Source organism: Giraffa tippelskirchi, chromosome 10, assembly GCF_054371585.1.
Source record: "Giraffa tippelskirchi isolate mGirTip1 chromosome 10, T2T-mGirTip1v1.2.pri, whole genome shotgun sequence".
Lineage (NCBI taxonomy): Eukaryota > Metazoa > Chordata > Mammalia > Artiodactyla > Giraffidae > Giraffa > Giraffa tippelskirchi.
Window position 1 is genome coordinate 90814227 of NC_137284.1, and position 15036 is coordinate 90829262.

Sequence of the window (15036 nt, forward strand, 5' to 3'; positions counted from 1 at the left end):
CACTACAATCCTGAAAAAGGGCTTACATTAATCAACTAACACTAATCTCTTCTGTAGTGTCATAAACTACTGTTGTAAGTAGATATTACACTTTCCTTCTTTCTACGTAAGATTCTAGCGCAGAGTTGGGTATGGCATAGTCTCACTGTCTGATGAATCTACAGTGGTATAGTCTATCTATTCCATAAGACTTGCAGTATTGATACGATACATGTAATTAAACATTACTACTTTACCTGAAGATACCACTTCAGGTTTTATACAGTATAACCAAGTATGTGGCATCACAAAGTCACATACTTAATATAACACACCACTTTAAAAAAGGGACCAGAATAATGTGATGAAATGAAAATAAGTCATTAAAAATAAGAATAGCACGGAGAGATCCTTGACAGTACACTGAGACCACTGCAATACTCCTATTAAGAATGAAGAGTAACAAGCATGACTCTGGATATTTCTGAAACATGAAATGCCATCACAAATGCATGTACAGCTAAACAAAATCCTTGTCCTTGGAGAGTAAAACAAACGTCCAAAAAATGCTGGCTTTCTAACCAAAATAGAAAACAAGAAATGTAGAAACAAAAATTTTCTCAAAGAAAATTACCCTATTAGTAAAACTACAGAATGCTATTTATTAAAACAAGCTTGCTGGCTTGAAAGAAAGAAAAGGTTTCATTACAATGTAAAACCAGGAAGTTTGAGAGAGGAAAAGGGAACACTCTTTTCACTGTTTCTGTAACCACTTTAGAATGTATAAAAGGTTCCACATTCCATTTTTTGTAAAAGACCCAAATGGATTTTTATTTAACATCAATGAAAATTTACCTGCAGTTTTGTCCTCCATAAACATGTCGAAAGCAATTCTCCCCACAGGGCCAGCATCTGCAGGCGAGCGCTCGTGCTGGGGCACCGGGGCACTGCTGAAGGTGTCCAGCATGACAGTCCTCTGGTCAGCAGAGCCTGAGATGAGGACGTTGTCAATGGCCCAGTCGTTCTGGTCCAGGCCATCATGTCTTGGCTGCCACCAGCGGAAGCGAGTAGCAATCTCTTTAGCATCAGGAGGGAGAAGGATATTCACGAATCTGAAGAATAAATGATGGTGAGGGTGGGGAAAAGTCGTGTCAAATGTCTCATGGGAGAAAAGGATGTGCATCCAGACATAAAGACATTGCATATCACATAGGAGATGAGGAGAGGACTTTAGCTAAAATAATTTTTAAAAACCACAATAAATTGTCTTGATTTTATGGTATCGTGTGTGTGTGCTAAGTCGCTTTGGTTGTGTCTGACTCTGCGACCCCATGGACTGTAGCCCACCAGGCTCCTCTGTCCATGGGACTCTCCAGGCAAGAATACTGGAATGGGTTGCCATGCTGTCCTGCAAGGGATCTTCCCAACCCAGGGATCAAACATGCATCTCTTACGTCAATATTGGTTTATGTCTACCAAAGTGCATATACCCTATGCCTCCTGATCTGAAGGAGGCCTAGGCAAACAGAAAACTGCAGGGTTCACTCTGGAGGCACAATGGTAAAGAACCCACCTGTCAACGCAGGAGATGCAAGAGATGGCGGTAAAGTCTCATCTTTTTAATGCATGCCAATCTAACTCCCTTTACAGTCCAAGGCTGCCTCTTAGTATTAGCAATACAGGACAGGGCCAATAAGCCCCAGTTCATCCTGGGAAGAAACCTTAAGCTAAGAGCTTCAAAATGACCCCTTGGTTTTCATCTTTCACACTGAAGAGGTTTAGTTATTTTAGTTTTGCTTACACAGTATCTCCTTGTTGATTCTTTTACCCCTTTTTCTCTCTTTACATCTTCCTTGAAGTATAATGACCAGAACAGTAGGTAGTGTTCTAGATGGGGATCAATCAAAATCTATTCAAGGCTACACTGTTGTTAGTTGAATTTCTAGTACTTGGAATTTAAATACATTTTTTAGATCATGTCCATCATTTTGTGTACACTTTGGGTTACAACAGCTCAATGGAGCTTAGTCTTAGGGAAGGAAAGTGTAGACTGTGAATCTTAGACCCTCACCTATGTAGTAACTGGCAGTTCGGAGACTATGAGTCTTTAGGTAAATAATCTTTTTCAAAGCTCATTTTCTTATGCATCTCAATTTTGAAGCTCACCTGTGCCCCCTCTTTCCTCTTTTTTTTTTTTGTATGCTCACCTTGTAAGATCTTTTTATAATTTTTATCCACTAAATTGCCATGTTTAACTAACATTTTAGAAAGTATTAAGTAATACCATAAATCTATTGATTCCTGGAAGGACACACAATTACACAGCTTTACCCAGAGCAATGACTTTGAATCTCATTTTTCTTTCCTGAAAAATCCTTGACCACATTTTAAAAACCTTTGGAGTGGAAATTTATCTAAGGCTGCTGAAAGTGTAAATAAATTATGACCACTGTTCTTACCTTGGTGAATTTGTTTCTCCTTCAGAGAACTAAAGTGGATTGGACAGTTATGCTTTTACCCTACAGAAACATAACCTCCTTCTCTCTGTATATTATGTTGTTTAAGTGTTCAGAAGCTAGTATGTGAGACACATTATAACTTTCTTCATAAACAGTTTACTTGGCTCATCTACCATCTTCTACTAATAGGTGAGCACAGTTTTTTTGCACTATTACAATGCGTACCACTTAGTTTTATTTGGTGTTCAACTTTAATGCACGTGCAGGATTTAAAATGTTTGTTTATGGCAGAGACTGCTGGCATTTCCTCAATTGCCATAGTTCCATTCTCCCTTCATGTTAGGAACCCATCTTCTTAGTGAGGCAAATAGTCACCCAGAATAAAGACAACATGTCCAGGCTCCCTTGCATCTGGGTGTGTCTCTGTGACAAAGTTCTGGCTATTGTAATGTGAAAGGAAGTGTAGGCAAGTGTTAGGAAGTGTCTTTAAAGAGAGACAGCACACTGCTCTTGCCGCATCCTTTTGCTTGCAAGCTGGAATATGGGTTCTTTTGGACCATGAGATGCAGGTCAAGTGTAGAGTGTGGCAAAAGTACCAGCTAGTAGGAACCTGGGTCTCTAGTCCTGGTGAAGCCAGTGGAGCAGCTCTGAGAAGCTTCCTTCTAGATCTAACTTACAGTAAGAGAAGGAAAAAAAAAAAAAACTTCCAAGTTATTTTAGGTTTTCTGTAATTCACAGCTGAACCTGTTCTTGACTGGTACATTGAATTTCAACAATCATTTACAAGATTCTTGATTACTTTTATTTTACCTAATTTTTAGCTGGTATCTGGCTTGCCTTGCACTGAGGGATTATCTATGTTTCTCATTTTATTTTGTCTCTTATTTGGGCCACAGTCATTCCTTCTCTCCCTTCTCTTCCCATCCCCTCTGTTCATCTTTCCTCCAACCTTCTCTGTTTCTCTCCTCTCTCATCCTTCTCTTCCATATTCTTCTCCTCCTCCTACTTTATTAAATGTTCTTTTCCTTTTTACTAACCTTTTGGCTTTTCCAATTGGTCACATTGTATTTTTGCTGTTCAAGACTATATTCTTAAAAATGACACATACATTGTGTTTATTCAGGGTTTTTCAGTAAGAAATTTAAAAATAGACTCTAGGCTTCTTAAGTATATTTACATTTTATTGTGTTTATTTTGGAGAAAGCAATGTGTTTATTTTCTAGCCTCCAAGTCTCTAAAATGGAGTGAACACTATGTGAACAAACAGCTGGTTTTTTGTTTCCACTTTCCCAAAATGTTGTTGAACTCATTAATTTATATGTTTTTTTGTAGTGGGTCTATTCATTATTGGCATTGTGATTGTGTATTTATCTATTTGAAAATTTACAAACTAGTTGTTCTTGAAATAAAAAAACCCAAACCAGTTGTTTATCCAGCTCAGAAACCTTATCCTCATGATGGTCTCAGAGGCATCCTCTAGTGGTGAGTGTGGTTTAGGTCTCCCTGTGGTCCCTGTGACAGATTGCTGGCAGGTCTTATCAAGCAATGTTGCTCAATGTCCTAGTCATTAGAGATAAAACAGAATACAAACCCAGGTTTACTGTACTGGTCATAGAAGATTTCCATTAGTAGGTTCCAGGTAATGCCTCCATTGACGGAGTATTCTAAAAGAACACCTTGGTTACGGTTGTTTGGTGTGATCAGGCATCCATACATGAAGTAAAACTGGATAAACTCAGCATTCGTGAGGTTTAGATCCACGGTGACCAATAGCCGACTGCAGCCCTAAGAAGCAGAAAGCAACAATACGGTGATAAGGAATTGTCATGACAGGTTCCAGGTGTTCTCTGGTTTCCATCCTTTCTTTTGTAATACAGCTCACACAGTATTGCAATAATGATTTTCTTATAATTTCTCCTACTATCCTAGCTTCTGGTATGGCCTCTAGTGCACAGTAGGTACACAGCAAACATACACTGAATTTTAACATTTTAGTATTAGAATTTACAAAGGGCAATGTATTCTAAGGATATTCTCTTTTTTTTTTTCCTAAGCAATAGGAGAGCTGGAATTAAAGTAACTATTCTATATTTTTCTTAAACTATTTCTAGTTATTTATAGGTATCTATTAGATTTTTAAAAAGGCATTGGCTATTAACAAAATAGTGCGCTGAGATGACTATTTTAATATGAAATTTTAAAATGATGTCCAAAAATACGATTTAATTATAATTAGCAATACTAGGTGTAAGCTTTTTAAACTTTTACAGTTGATTTTAATATTTTCTATATTAATTCATTAACATAGATAGGTAGTTGTTTCTTATTAATAGGTGAAACTATGAGGAAGATTAGGTATCAGAGTTCCATCTAAGTTAATACTAAAGAAGAAAGAGTATTGTGAACATTGCATTCTTAACCACTGTTGATGATTATAAAAATTCTGTATGCTGTATGTTCTGTTGCTACTCTTGGACTAAAATACTAGTACACTTCATTGGCACAAATGCAAACTCTAAGGTAGGGCATGGTAGGGAAACAAATAACTGACAGTGAATTTGCAATTTTTAAAAATTAAATTTACATATGAAAGGTCTTTAATCAAACTACTGGAGAAATTCTACTTTTAAACAATTCATCTTTGGCAGCAGTGCAGAATGATTATAAAACTTCTCAAAGCAATTTTCTAACACTGCTGCTATCATTCACAAAATAATCTGCTATAAATACAAATGTCTAGGAATTACTAACAGTTATTCTTGCTTGGGTAAGTTAATTATTGTTAATAAATTCAGGAAACATCAAAGCTTATTTTCCAGATTTTTGGCTCCTTAAATCCCAAATCTGTTGCAAGCTCAGGAATTTTCAATTAGAACATTATCCAGATGGAAGACCCTCACACATTGTGGAAGCTCTCTATCCCAGGGTGGAAATTCATTTAAATCCTTTTTTTGTGTGTGTGCACTTAAATATGCCTGTACTGACACCACCCTGCATAATTAAATTGTCACAACTGATTTGTGACAGGAAAATGCTGAAAATGATTAGCATTTTCTGATTTGTAGGAAGTTGTGAGTTGACATCAGGTTTGTGTATTTAGAATTTCTACCTCTGCATCTTGATTTGTCGATTAAACTTCAAAAGAGAGTCAGTTTTGGGAGGGGGAGGAACTCAGAGGATGCAGAAATGAATAAACAGCAACCAGACACTAACCCCACTGAAATGAAGAGCCATTCCTGACGCCACAGCTCCACACACGGTACTTAATTTCCCTCCATTCACAGTCAGCCAGTTCTGGTTAGATGGGGCCCGATTGAAGTTGTCTTTGAGTTGAGTTGGAAGAGAGGTCTCAGGCTCATCACAGTACAGGCCACCCCACTGCTCATCACAGCTGGGAGTGGAGAAAGAGAAAAGTCAACATCAAACACAGGCCCTGCAAGTGCGCTCTCAAATTAGTGAGGCCAACTCCTTTTCCGAGTCCAAGATGATGAAAGATTAGTTATCTTCACAGAGTTTGCCGTAATTCAGCTGCTCTCCTTAACAGTGCTTTAGGTTAGAAATAAGCAGTGGATTAACTGCATCTAGGCTTTCCTAAATTAGTGACTTCGGCTTATAGGTGAAGAGTAAGAAGCAACCTGAAAGAATTCACTAAAGCCCTGTCCCTACATGACACAGCTCTGGATGGCTGATAAGCAATTGCAGATACCAAACTAAACTGGTTGGTCCTAATAATTTATGAAATCGGGCTTTTTAACAGAGACTTTGGGCCAATCAGGAATTCAAGAGGCCAGGTTCCAAATAGCAAAGGGCACTTTGGATAGCATCTGCCATCTTTGACCACAGGACTGTGGGAAGAAATATGAATATAGGACTGGGAAGCTCTGGGGTCGCAGAGGTCATGGTTGATATGGGCTAGAATCATTAATCAAAAGAAAGACTTCCCAGGTGTGCAGAGATTAATGGAGAAGGGAAATGTGAATTCTTTATCAGGATCTTCATTCATACTACCCCATCTAACAGCAGAGTCTTTGAAAATAAAGCACAGAGCCTCGTAGTATACAACATACGTACACAGAACACACACTTTGTTTAGATCCTTCCAAAGATGCTAAGGCTCTATAAGAGTAAAATCCCAGGTCTCTCCATGAAATACACCTGGTATATTGATCAGGTATTTATATACTTTCTTATGCAAATAACATAGGAATACTATTCAAACCACAAGTAATGCACATCATTACATACACTTTCAGACCTAAGTGAGAAAAACTTACGATATATTATTTTCAGTTAGAACATGCTGAACTCTTGAACCTCCTTTAATATTTCTCTCAAGGCTCAGGTGTATCACAAAAACACAGAAGAAAATAAAACACAGTCAATTATAGCTCAGCCTTCTCCTTAAAAGATAGGATTTCTCAGTTCCTAATCTCTAAGCAAGACTGAAGGTGCTATAGCCATAAACTTCACAGTTAGCTCAATGTCAGATTTCAGGAAAAATATATAACTTAAAGCAGTTTGGGAGTGATTAAAAAACCAGTTTCAGAAAAATCTGGCTGGAATGTGTGTCAGGGACTTTCTACAGAAGAAAGAAAAAAAACTACTTACACACAATTTCCTTGGATGCACCTTCCATGGCCACTGCACATATCTATGCAGCCATCCCCAATATAAACATTATCTATTGCCCACGTCTGCTGCTTGTCAAAAGGAGCTGGCTGATGCCAACGGAAACGAGTGGCTTGGGACCTTTGAAGAGAAATAAAATTATAATGAAGGATGTGGTGGACAAAAGAACGTGTTCTGGTATGTTTAAACAAGTGCATGGAGGAGTGTAACACAAATGTATGTATACCCTCGCCTGTGTTCTGAAAAAAGTGTTGGTAACGGCAGTATTCTTTGCCCAACTTTGATTAATGAAACCAAGCCAAATTGAACTGCAATAGCTTGAGAATACATTTTGGGCCAATGATATTTCTGAGCCTTGTAAAAACAGATTAAAACAGAAACTAAAACTAATGCTAAAACCAGTAGCCTCAGGGATCCAGTGAGCCCTGAATTTTGGGTGGAAACCACTGTGAAGGGACACCAGGTCTGCTGCTAACTTATATTTGCATTTTAGGAAAAGATGTTTGTCCTTAAGCAGCCACAAGCCCTCTGCATTTGACCTGGGGAGAAGGTTTCAACTCCCCCATGCTACCTAAGGTCAGATGCTTTTGTGCAGGGGGCACACTGATAGGCCTCGCATAACATTTCGGAGGAATTCTCAAAATGAGAGCCTTAGGAAGACAGTGCGGGTGTAAGGATCAATGAAACCTTAGATAACTAGACAGACAAAAGAGAGGGTAGTAAGATCAGACTTACTTTATAATGATTTAAATGCAATATAAATAAAACCCGAACAGAGATTCTCCCACTACATAAGCAGAAATTTATTTGCTCACTTGCACAGCTTGGGAGGAGTGTCTTGTTCAGAAACACAAATAAACTTATGTGTTTAGAGACACTAGATGGCAGTAAAATCCAAACAATGCCTGAGGCTCAAGTGAGCTTGAACATTCAAAGAGCATGGGGGAAATAATTAGCCAAAGCAACTTTTGTTTCATGCATTCATATATTTTTGTCATTGAGAGATATGTTAACCATGTGACTGAAAGATATCTGTTTTAGGCAGGACCAAAGACCAAACAACAGGAAGGATTTTAAATTTTCTAACTGAACTCACATATATTAAATTTGGGCTTTCCAGGTGGTGCTAGTGGTAAAGAATCTGCCTGACAATATAGGAGACCCAAGAGACATGGGTTCGATCCCTGGGTAGGAAAGATCCCCTGGAGAAGGGTATGGCAACCCACTCCACTATTCTTGCCTGGAGAATCCCCATGAACAGAGGAGCCTGGCAGGCTTCAGTCCATGGGGTTGCATAGAGTTGGACACAATGAGTGACTTAGCACATATTAAGTTTAGAAAATAGAAAAGAAACAGAACTCAAATCTTCACTCTGAAACTAAATCATTCAGTTTGATATTTCTTTACTGAGCATCTACACACTCACTTCTTCATAAACTGTTTCGCCAGCTCCCATCTGTTCCTCTCAGCAGAGAAAAGTTGACCTAAAACCCTCCTGTCACTTCTTATTGCATTTAACTTCAACTGCAAGTTCCTCCTTGGTCCACAAGGCTCTGCCTGAGCTGAGCCCTCTCCTTTACCCCCTCAGCCTAGCTACTTAATTCTGGAGCCCTGCTTATCCTCTCAGCTCACAAGGCTCCCCAAACTCCTGCCTCCGTTCCGCCGGCATTTTTTCTTTTGTCTCTGCCCGGTTAACTCTTGTATTCTTTAAGTCTTAGAGAAAATGTCAGGTCCTCATAGAGAAATATTCTTTCAGAGCCCTTTAAAAATTACATTTATTCCATAGCAAAAAGTTCTTTTCCTTTCATAGTATTTATAACAATTGTAGTGATATAGTTATTTGCCATATAGTCAAAGGTCCATATAGTCAAAACTATGGTTTTTCCAGTAGTCATGTATGGATGTGAGAGTTGGACCACAAAGAAGGCTGAGCGCTGAGGAATTTGATGCTTTCAAACTGTGGTGTTGGAGAAGACTCTTGAGAGTCCCTTGGACTGCTAGGAGATCAAATCAGTCAATTCTAAAGGAAATCAACCCTGAATATTCATTGGAAGGACTGATGCTGAACTGAAGCTTCAATACTTTGGCCACTTGATATGAAGAGCCAAATCATTGGAAAGACCCTGAAGCTGGGAAAGATAGAAGGTGGGAGGAGAAGGGGATGACAGAGGATTAGATAGTTGGATGGCATCACTGACTCAATGGACAAGAGTTTGAGCAAGCTCTGGGAGTTGGTGATGGACAGGGAGGCCTGGTGTGCTGCAGTCCATGGGGTTGCAAAGAGCCGGACCTGGCTAAGTGACTGAACAGCAACATTCCATTGTGTGTGTGTGTATACCACATCTTGTTTATCTATTCTTCTGTCAAGGGGCATTTAGTTTGCTTCCATGTCTTGGTTATTGTAATAGTGCTACAATGGGGTGTGTGTATCTTTCTGAGTTAGAGTTTTCATCTTCTCCAGATATATGCCTAGAAGTAGGATAGCTGGATAATACGGTATCTCTATTTTTAGTTTTTTAAGGCATCTCCAAACTGTTTTCCACAGTGGCTGTACCAATTTACATTCCTACTAAGAGTGTAGGAGGGCTCCCTTATCTCCACACCCTCTTCAGTATTTATTACTCGTAGACTTTTTGATGATGGATGTTTTGGCTAGCCCATCACCTTTTATCATGGCTCTTCTCACCTTTTATTAAAACTGCCTACTTATGCATTATTTCCTCTGTTGGATTGTTTTCCTTATTTATCAGTTTATTGTTGGTGACTCCTATAGATGGGGCTTCATATACACTTACTGAGAGAATGTTAAACTGGTAGCAATAAAGGTGGCCAGGAAAATTTGAATAGAAGGAGTCTTGAGAGTAGATGGGCAGGAACTAGGGGTCAGTGGTGCAGGGGGCAGTGATTTGATGACTGTTAAAGTGAGGGAGATCTTCCTAAGAGTTAGGAAATGGCAGAGCTGCGTAGCATGTGGTAGCTTTCTGATCACTCACTGGCTGTGCTGATCACAGTACAGATAGCCACTTAACAGACTTACAGAAGATTTAAGAGCCAGATGCACTGTTTGGGTTGGTAGCTTTCACGGGGACTTCTGATCATGACACTTTCAGTTTGTACAATTTTGTCGCATTCCACAGAAAAAGAAACAGTAGGATATTATGCATAGAATGTGTGAAAATCAGAGTTGGCCAATGAAAGTCAAGATAAATAAGGGCTCTAATCTATATTCCAGTCCTAGCAAATACTATGCTCATGGTGAGTAACTTAATACATGTAAAAAGGGGATTAAATTAGATGATTTCTAGGGCTCCCATCTCAAATGTGATGATTTTATATTCTTGGAAATAACTGTTCAGTTCAGTCACTCAGTCGTGTCTGATTCTTTGTGACCCCATGAATTGCAGCACACCAGGCCTCTCTGTCCATCACCAACTCCCAGAGTCTACCCAAACCCATGTCCATCAAGTCGGTGATGCCATCCAACCATCTCATCTTCTGTCGTCCCCTTCTTCTCCTGCCCCCAATCCTACCCAGCATTAGGGTCTTTTCCAATGCATGAGGTGGCCAAAGTATTGCAGTTGCAGCTTCAACATCAGACCTTCCAATGAACACCCAGGATTGATCTCTTTTAGGATGGATTGATTGGATCTCCTTGCAGTCCAAGGGACTCTCAAGAGTCTTCAACACCACAGTTCAAAAGCATCAATTCTTCAGCGCTCAGCTTTCTTCACCATCCAATTCTCACATCCATACATGACCACTGGAAAAACCATAGCCTTGACTAGATGGACTTTTGTTGGCAAAGTCATGTCTCTGCTTTTAAATATGCTATCTAGGTTGGCCATAACCTTCCTTCCAAGGAGTAAGTGTCTTTTAATTTCATGGCTGCAATCACCATCAGCAGTGATTCTGGAGCCCAAAAAAGTAAAGTCTGACACTGTTTCCACTGTTTCCCCATCTATTTCCCATGAAGTGATGGGACCAGATGCCATGATCTTAGTTTTCTGAACGTTGAGCTTTAAGCCAACTTTTTCACTCTCCTCTTTCACCTTCATCAAGAGGCTCTTTAGTTCTTCTTCACTCTCTGCCATAAGGGTGGTGTCATCCGCATATCTGAGGTTACTGATATTTCTCCCGGCAATCTTGATTCCAGCTTGTGTTTCTTCCAGCCCAGCGTTTCTCATGATGTACTCTGCATATAACTTAAATAAGCAGCGTGACAATATATAGCCTTGACGTACTCCTTTTCCTATTTTGAACCAGTCTGTTGTTCCATGACCAGTTCTAACTGTTGCTTCCTGACCTGCATACAGGTTTCTCAAGAGACAGGTCAGATGGTCTGTATTCCCATCTCTTTCAGAATTTTCCACAGTTTATTGTGATCCACACAGTCAAAGGCTTTGGCATAGTCAATAAAGCAGAAATAGATGTTTTTCTGGAACTCGCTTGCTTTTTCGATGATCCAGCAGATATTGGCAATTTGATCTCTGGTTCCTCTGCCTTTTCTAAAACCAGCTTGAACATCTGGAAGTTCACGGTTCACGTATTGCTGAAGCCTGGCTTGGAGAATTTTGAGCATTACTTTACTAGCGTGTGAGATGAGTACAATTGTGCGGTAGTTTGAGCATTCTTTGGCATTGCCTTTCTTTGGGATTGGAATGAAAACTGACCTTTTCCAGTCCTGTGGCCACTGATGAGTTTTCCAAATTTGCTGGCATATCGAGTACAGCACTTTCACAGCATCACCTTTGAGGATTTGAAATAGCTCAACTGGAATTCCATCACCTCCACTAGCTTTGCTCGTAGTGGTGCTTTCTAAGGCCCACTTGACTTCACATCCCAGGATGTCTGGCTCTAGGTGAGTGATCACACCATCGTGATTATCTGGGTCATGAAGATCTTTTTTGTACAGTTCTTCTGTGTATTCTTGCCACATCTTCTTAATATCTTCTGCTTCTGTTAGGTCCATCCCATTTCTGTCCTTTATTGAGCCTATCTTTGCATGAAATTTTCCTTTGGTATCTCTAATTTTCTTGAAGAGATCTCTAGTCTTTCCCAATCTGTTGTTTTCCTCTATTTCTTTGCACTGATCACTGAGGAAGGCTTTCTTATCTCTCCTTGCTATTCTTTGGAAATAACTGTACCTACCCCATAAAATGGGTACATACACTGTCCAATACTGTCTTATAAGAAAAGGCAACACTTTCACTAAGGGGATGTATTGGAAGGTAAGTTGAAAATGAAGGTCTGAAAGTTGAACTTCTTATTGTCTTGTCACAGCTTCACTATGCAGAGGGGACAAATCAATTATGTTTACATGCTGACACTTTCCTGTCTGTAAAACTAGGAAAATGCTACTTTCCACCTCACAACGGTATTGTGAAAATTAATTAGTTCATGTTTATCAAGACTTGAAAGTGTCTTGGTGAAGTCCCTTGGCAGGTGTCTTCATTTATCCTGAAGCTTCCTTATAATGATAGCCACCATCGGCTGCTGCTTCTTGGAGTTGTGGGGAAAATGGCCCCAGAGAAGATTTCTCCTTTTTCCATATCCTTGAAAGGCCTCTCCTCGCATCTTTTCTGAATTTATATCATTTCCTCTCCATTTACATCACATAGTAAGTGCTCTATAAGTGTTGCATAATAATTAAACATCCATTGCTAAGCAGTTAAAATGTTATTGTCAATAGTATGGTTTCCATCATTGCTCTTCCAAGGAACCTTTTCCCACACCTTTTAATGAATTTTGATATTTATTTAGGAGTCTTTTATATCTGCTCTTTTCTTCAAAATGGCCATGTCTGCCTATGAAGTCCTGATTGTCATCACTATCATCATGAGAAAAAGTTCTTTGATAGAAACAACACATAATTTTTAATAAGCTTTCTCACTCTTCCCTGATGTTTTCTTTATTCTCAGAGATACATAAAATATTTGAGACTAGAAAATATAGCCAATCCTCCAATTCTACTAATAATGATGTTAAAGCCCAGTGCCCTAAGTCATACCGATTTACTTACAAAACCGAGACAAGGCAAGGATCTATCAGTTCATTATTACTCTGTATTCTCAATAAGCAAACCCTTCAAACTCTATCTCAACCTCTACAAAATAATCTTATTCCTACCATTATCCCTAAAATAGAACAGTTTTTTATTTGTGGACAGCTGTACCTGCCTACTGCTGCTGTATATACACACAAGTCTATCCTGACTTCTGCTATTCAATGTCAGAGTTGAAACCTTTGGCACTCTGAGATTGAGTTAGAGGTGCTACAGTGTCTGTCTCATTTCAAAATGTGTCCCATATTTGCCTTGCTAGTCAAGACCTTTTCTTTGTATTGGGCATAAAATTTCTTCCATGACTCTATTTCTCTGTTAGACAAAAGTGGAGAAAACTCCAAAGAAGATACATAAATGGCTGATAAATGCATGAAAAGATGCAAAACATCATTGCATGCTCAGGAGCTTAAGTCATGTCCAACTCTTTGCAACCCTATGGACTGTAGCCTTCCAGGCTCCTCTGTCCATGGGGATTTTCTAGGCAAGAATACTGGAGTGGGTTGTCATGCCCTCCTCCAGGCAATCTTCCCCACTCAGGGAATAAACTTGTATGTCTCTTATGTCTTCTGCATTAGCAGATGGGTTCTTTACCACTAATGTCACCTGTCAAATGAAAATTCAAACCACAGTGAGATATAACTTCCTGAAGCTTATATCTCATGTCTCCTTTCTAGAGCCTACTTATATCTGTAGACCATGGGCTGTGACGGTTCAGTTGAGGCTGAGTTGAGCCGACCCAGGTGTACACCTATGAGTGGAGTTACTAGTTCATATGGTAATTCTGTATTCAATATTTTGAGTTGAATAGTCATCCTAGGATGACTATGATAAAAAAGATGGAAGTAACAAGTGTTGGCAAGGCTGTAAAGCAATGTGAACCCTCATATGCTCCTCCTAGATGCTGTGGGAAAACAGGTTATCAGTTTCTCAAAATGTTGAATACAGAGCTATCATATGATCTAGTAATTCCACTCATAGGTGTACATCAGGGAAGAAGCATGGGTCAGCTCAACTCAGCCTCAACTGAACCATCACAGCCCACGACCAACAGATACAAGTAGGCTCTAGAAATGAGGCATGAACTTTGGTACGAGGCATGTGAATGAATTACCTGTGAAGAGTTCTAAAGGTGTGCGCCATGTCACAGCGTGCACAAAGACTCTGCTCTGGGGGAGACCCTGATGAAAAAGACACTGAACTATGAACAAAAGAAGTCAAGCACACTTTGGGGTGGAAAGGAGAGGATGACTCTTAGAAACTGTTTTGTATGATTGTCTCATCTCACAGGTATGAGGACTGCCAGTCAAGGAGGGAGTATACTATACTATACTATACTATACTACACTACACTATACTATACTATAAGCACGTGTGAGTGCCAAGTCGCTTCAGTTGTGTCCAACTCTTTGTGCTCCTACAGACTATAGCCCACCAGGCTCCTCTGTCCATGGGATTTCCCAAGCAAGAATACTAGAGTGGGTTGCCATTTCCTCCTCCAGGGGATCTTCCCCACCCAGGGACTGAACCCATGTCTCCTGCGGCTCCTACATTGGCAGGTGGATTCTTTACCACTGAGCCACCTAGGGATCCCGGACCATCCTTCATATATGAGAAAGTTACTACAACTTACAAAATAACTTTATGGAGAATGACATACATTTGTTAAAACAATTAAAACCTATATATAGCATACACACAAAGCATATAGCCACACAGCATTAAGGCAAACCTCAAATTCTCAGATAGAACTATGGCAGCAAATCTGACAAGTGATAAAGCTTAGTTTAGTTCAGTTCAGTTGCTCAGTCCGACTCTTTGCGATCCCATGAACGGCAGCACGCCAGGCCTCCCTGTCGATCACCAACTCCCGGAGTCCACCCAAACTCATGTCCATCGAGTCAATGATGC

At 39.7% G+C, this 15036-nt stretch overlaps 1 protein-coding gene across 2 annotated transcripts in view; it reads right to left on the bottom strand.

The window, feature by feature from the left end:
* Positions 1-15036, bottom strand: part of RELN (reelin) — a 555021-nt gene that overhangs the window by 35100 nt on the left and 504885 nt on the right. For both annotated transcript variants that reach the window (XM_081535825.1, XM_081535826.1), the window contains exons 47-50: positions 7047-7187; positions 5652-5829; positions 4030-4223; positions 835-1091 (exon numbers count right to left, since the gene is read on the bottom strand). In XM_081535825.1, the coding sequence (XP_081391951.1) occupies positions 835-1091; positions 4030-4223; positions 5652-5829; positions 7047-7187 (770 nt within the window). The remainder of the gene's footprint in view (positions 1-834; positions 1092-4029; positions 4224-5651; positions 5830-7046; positions 7188-15036) is intronic.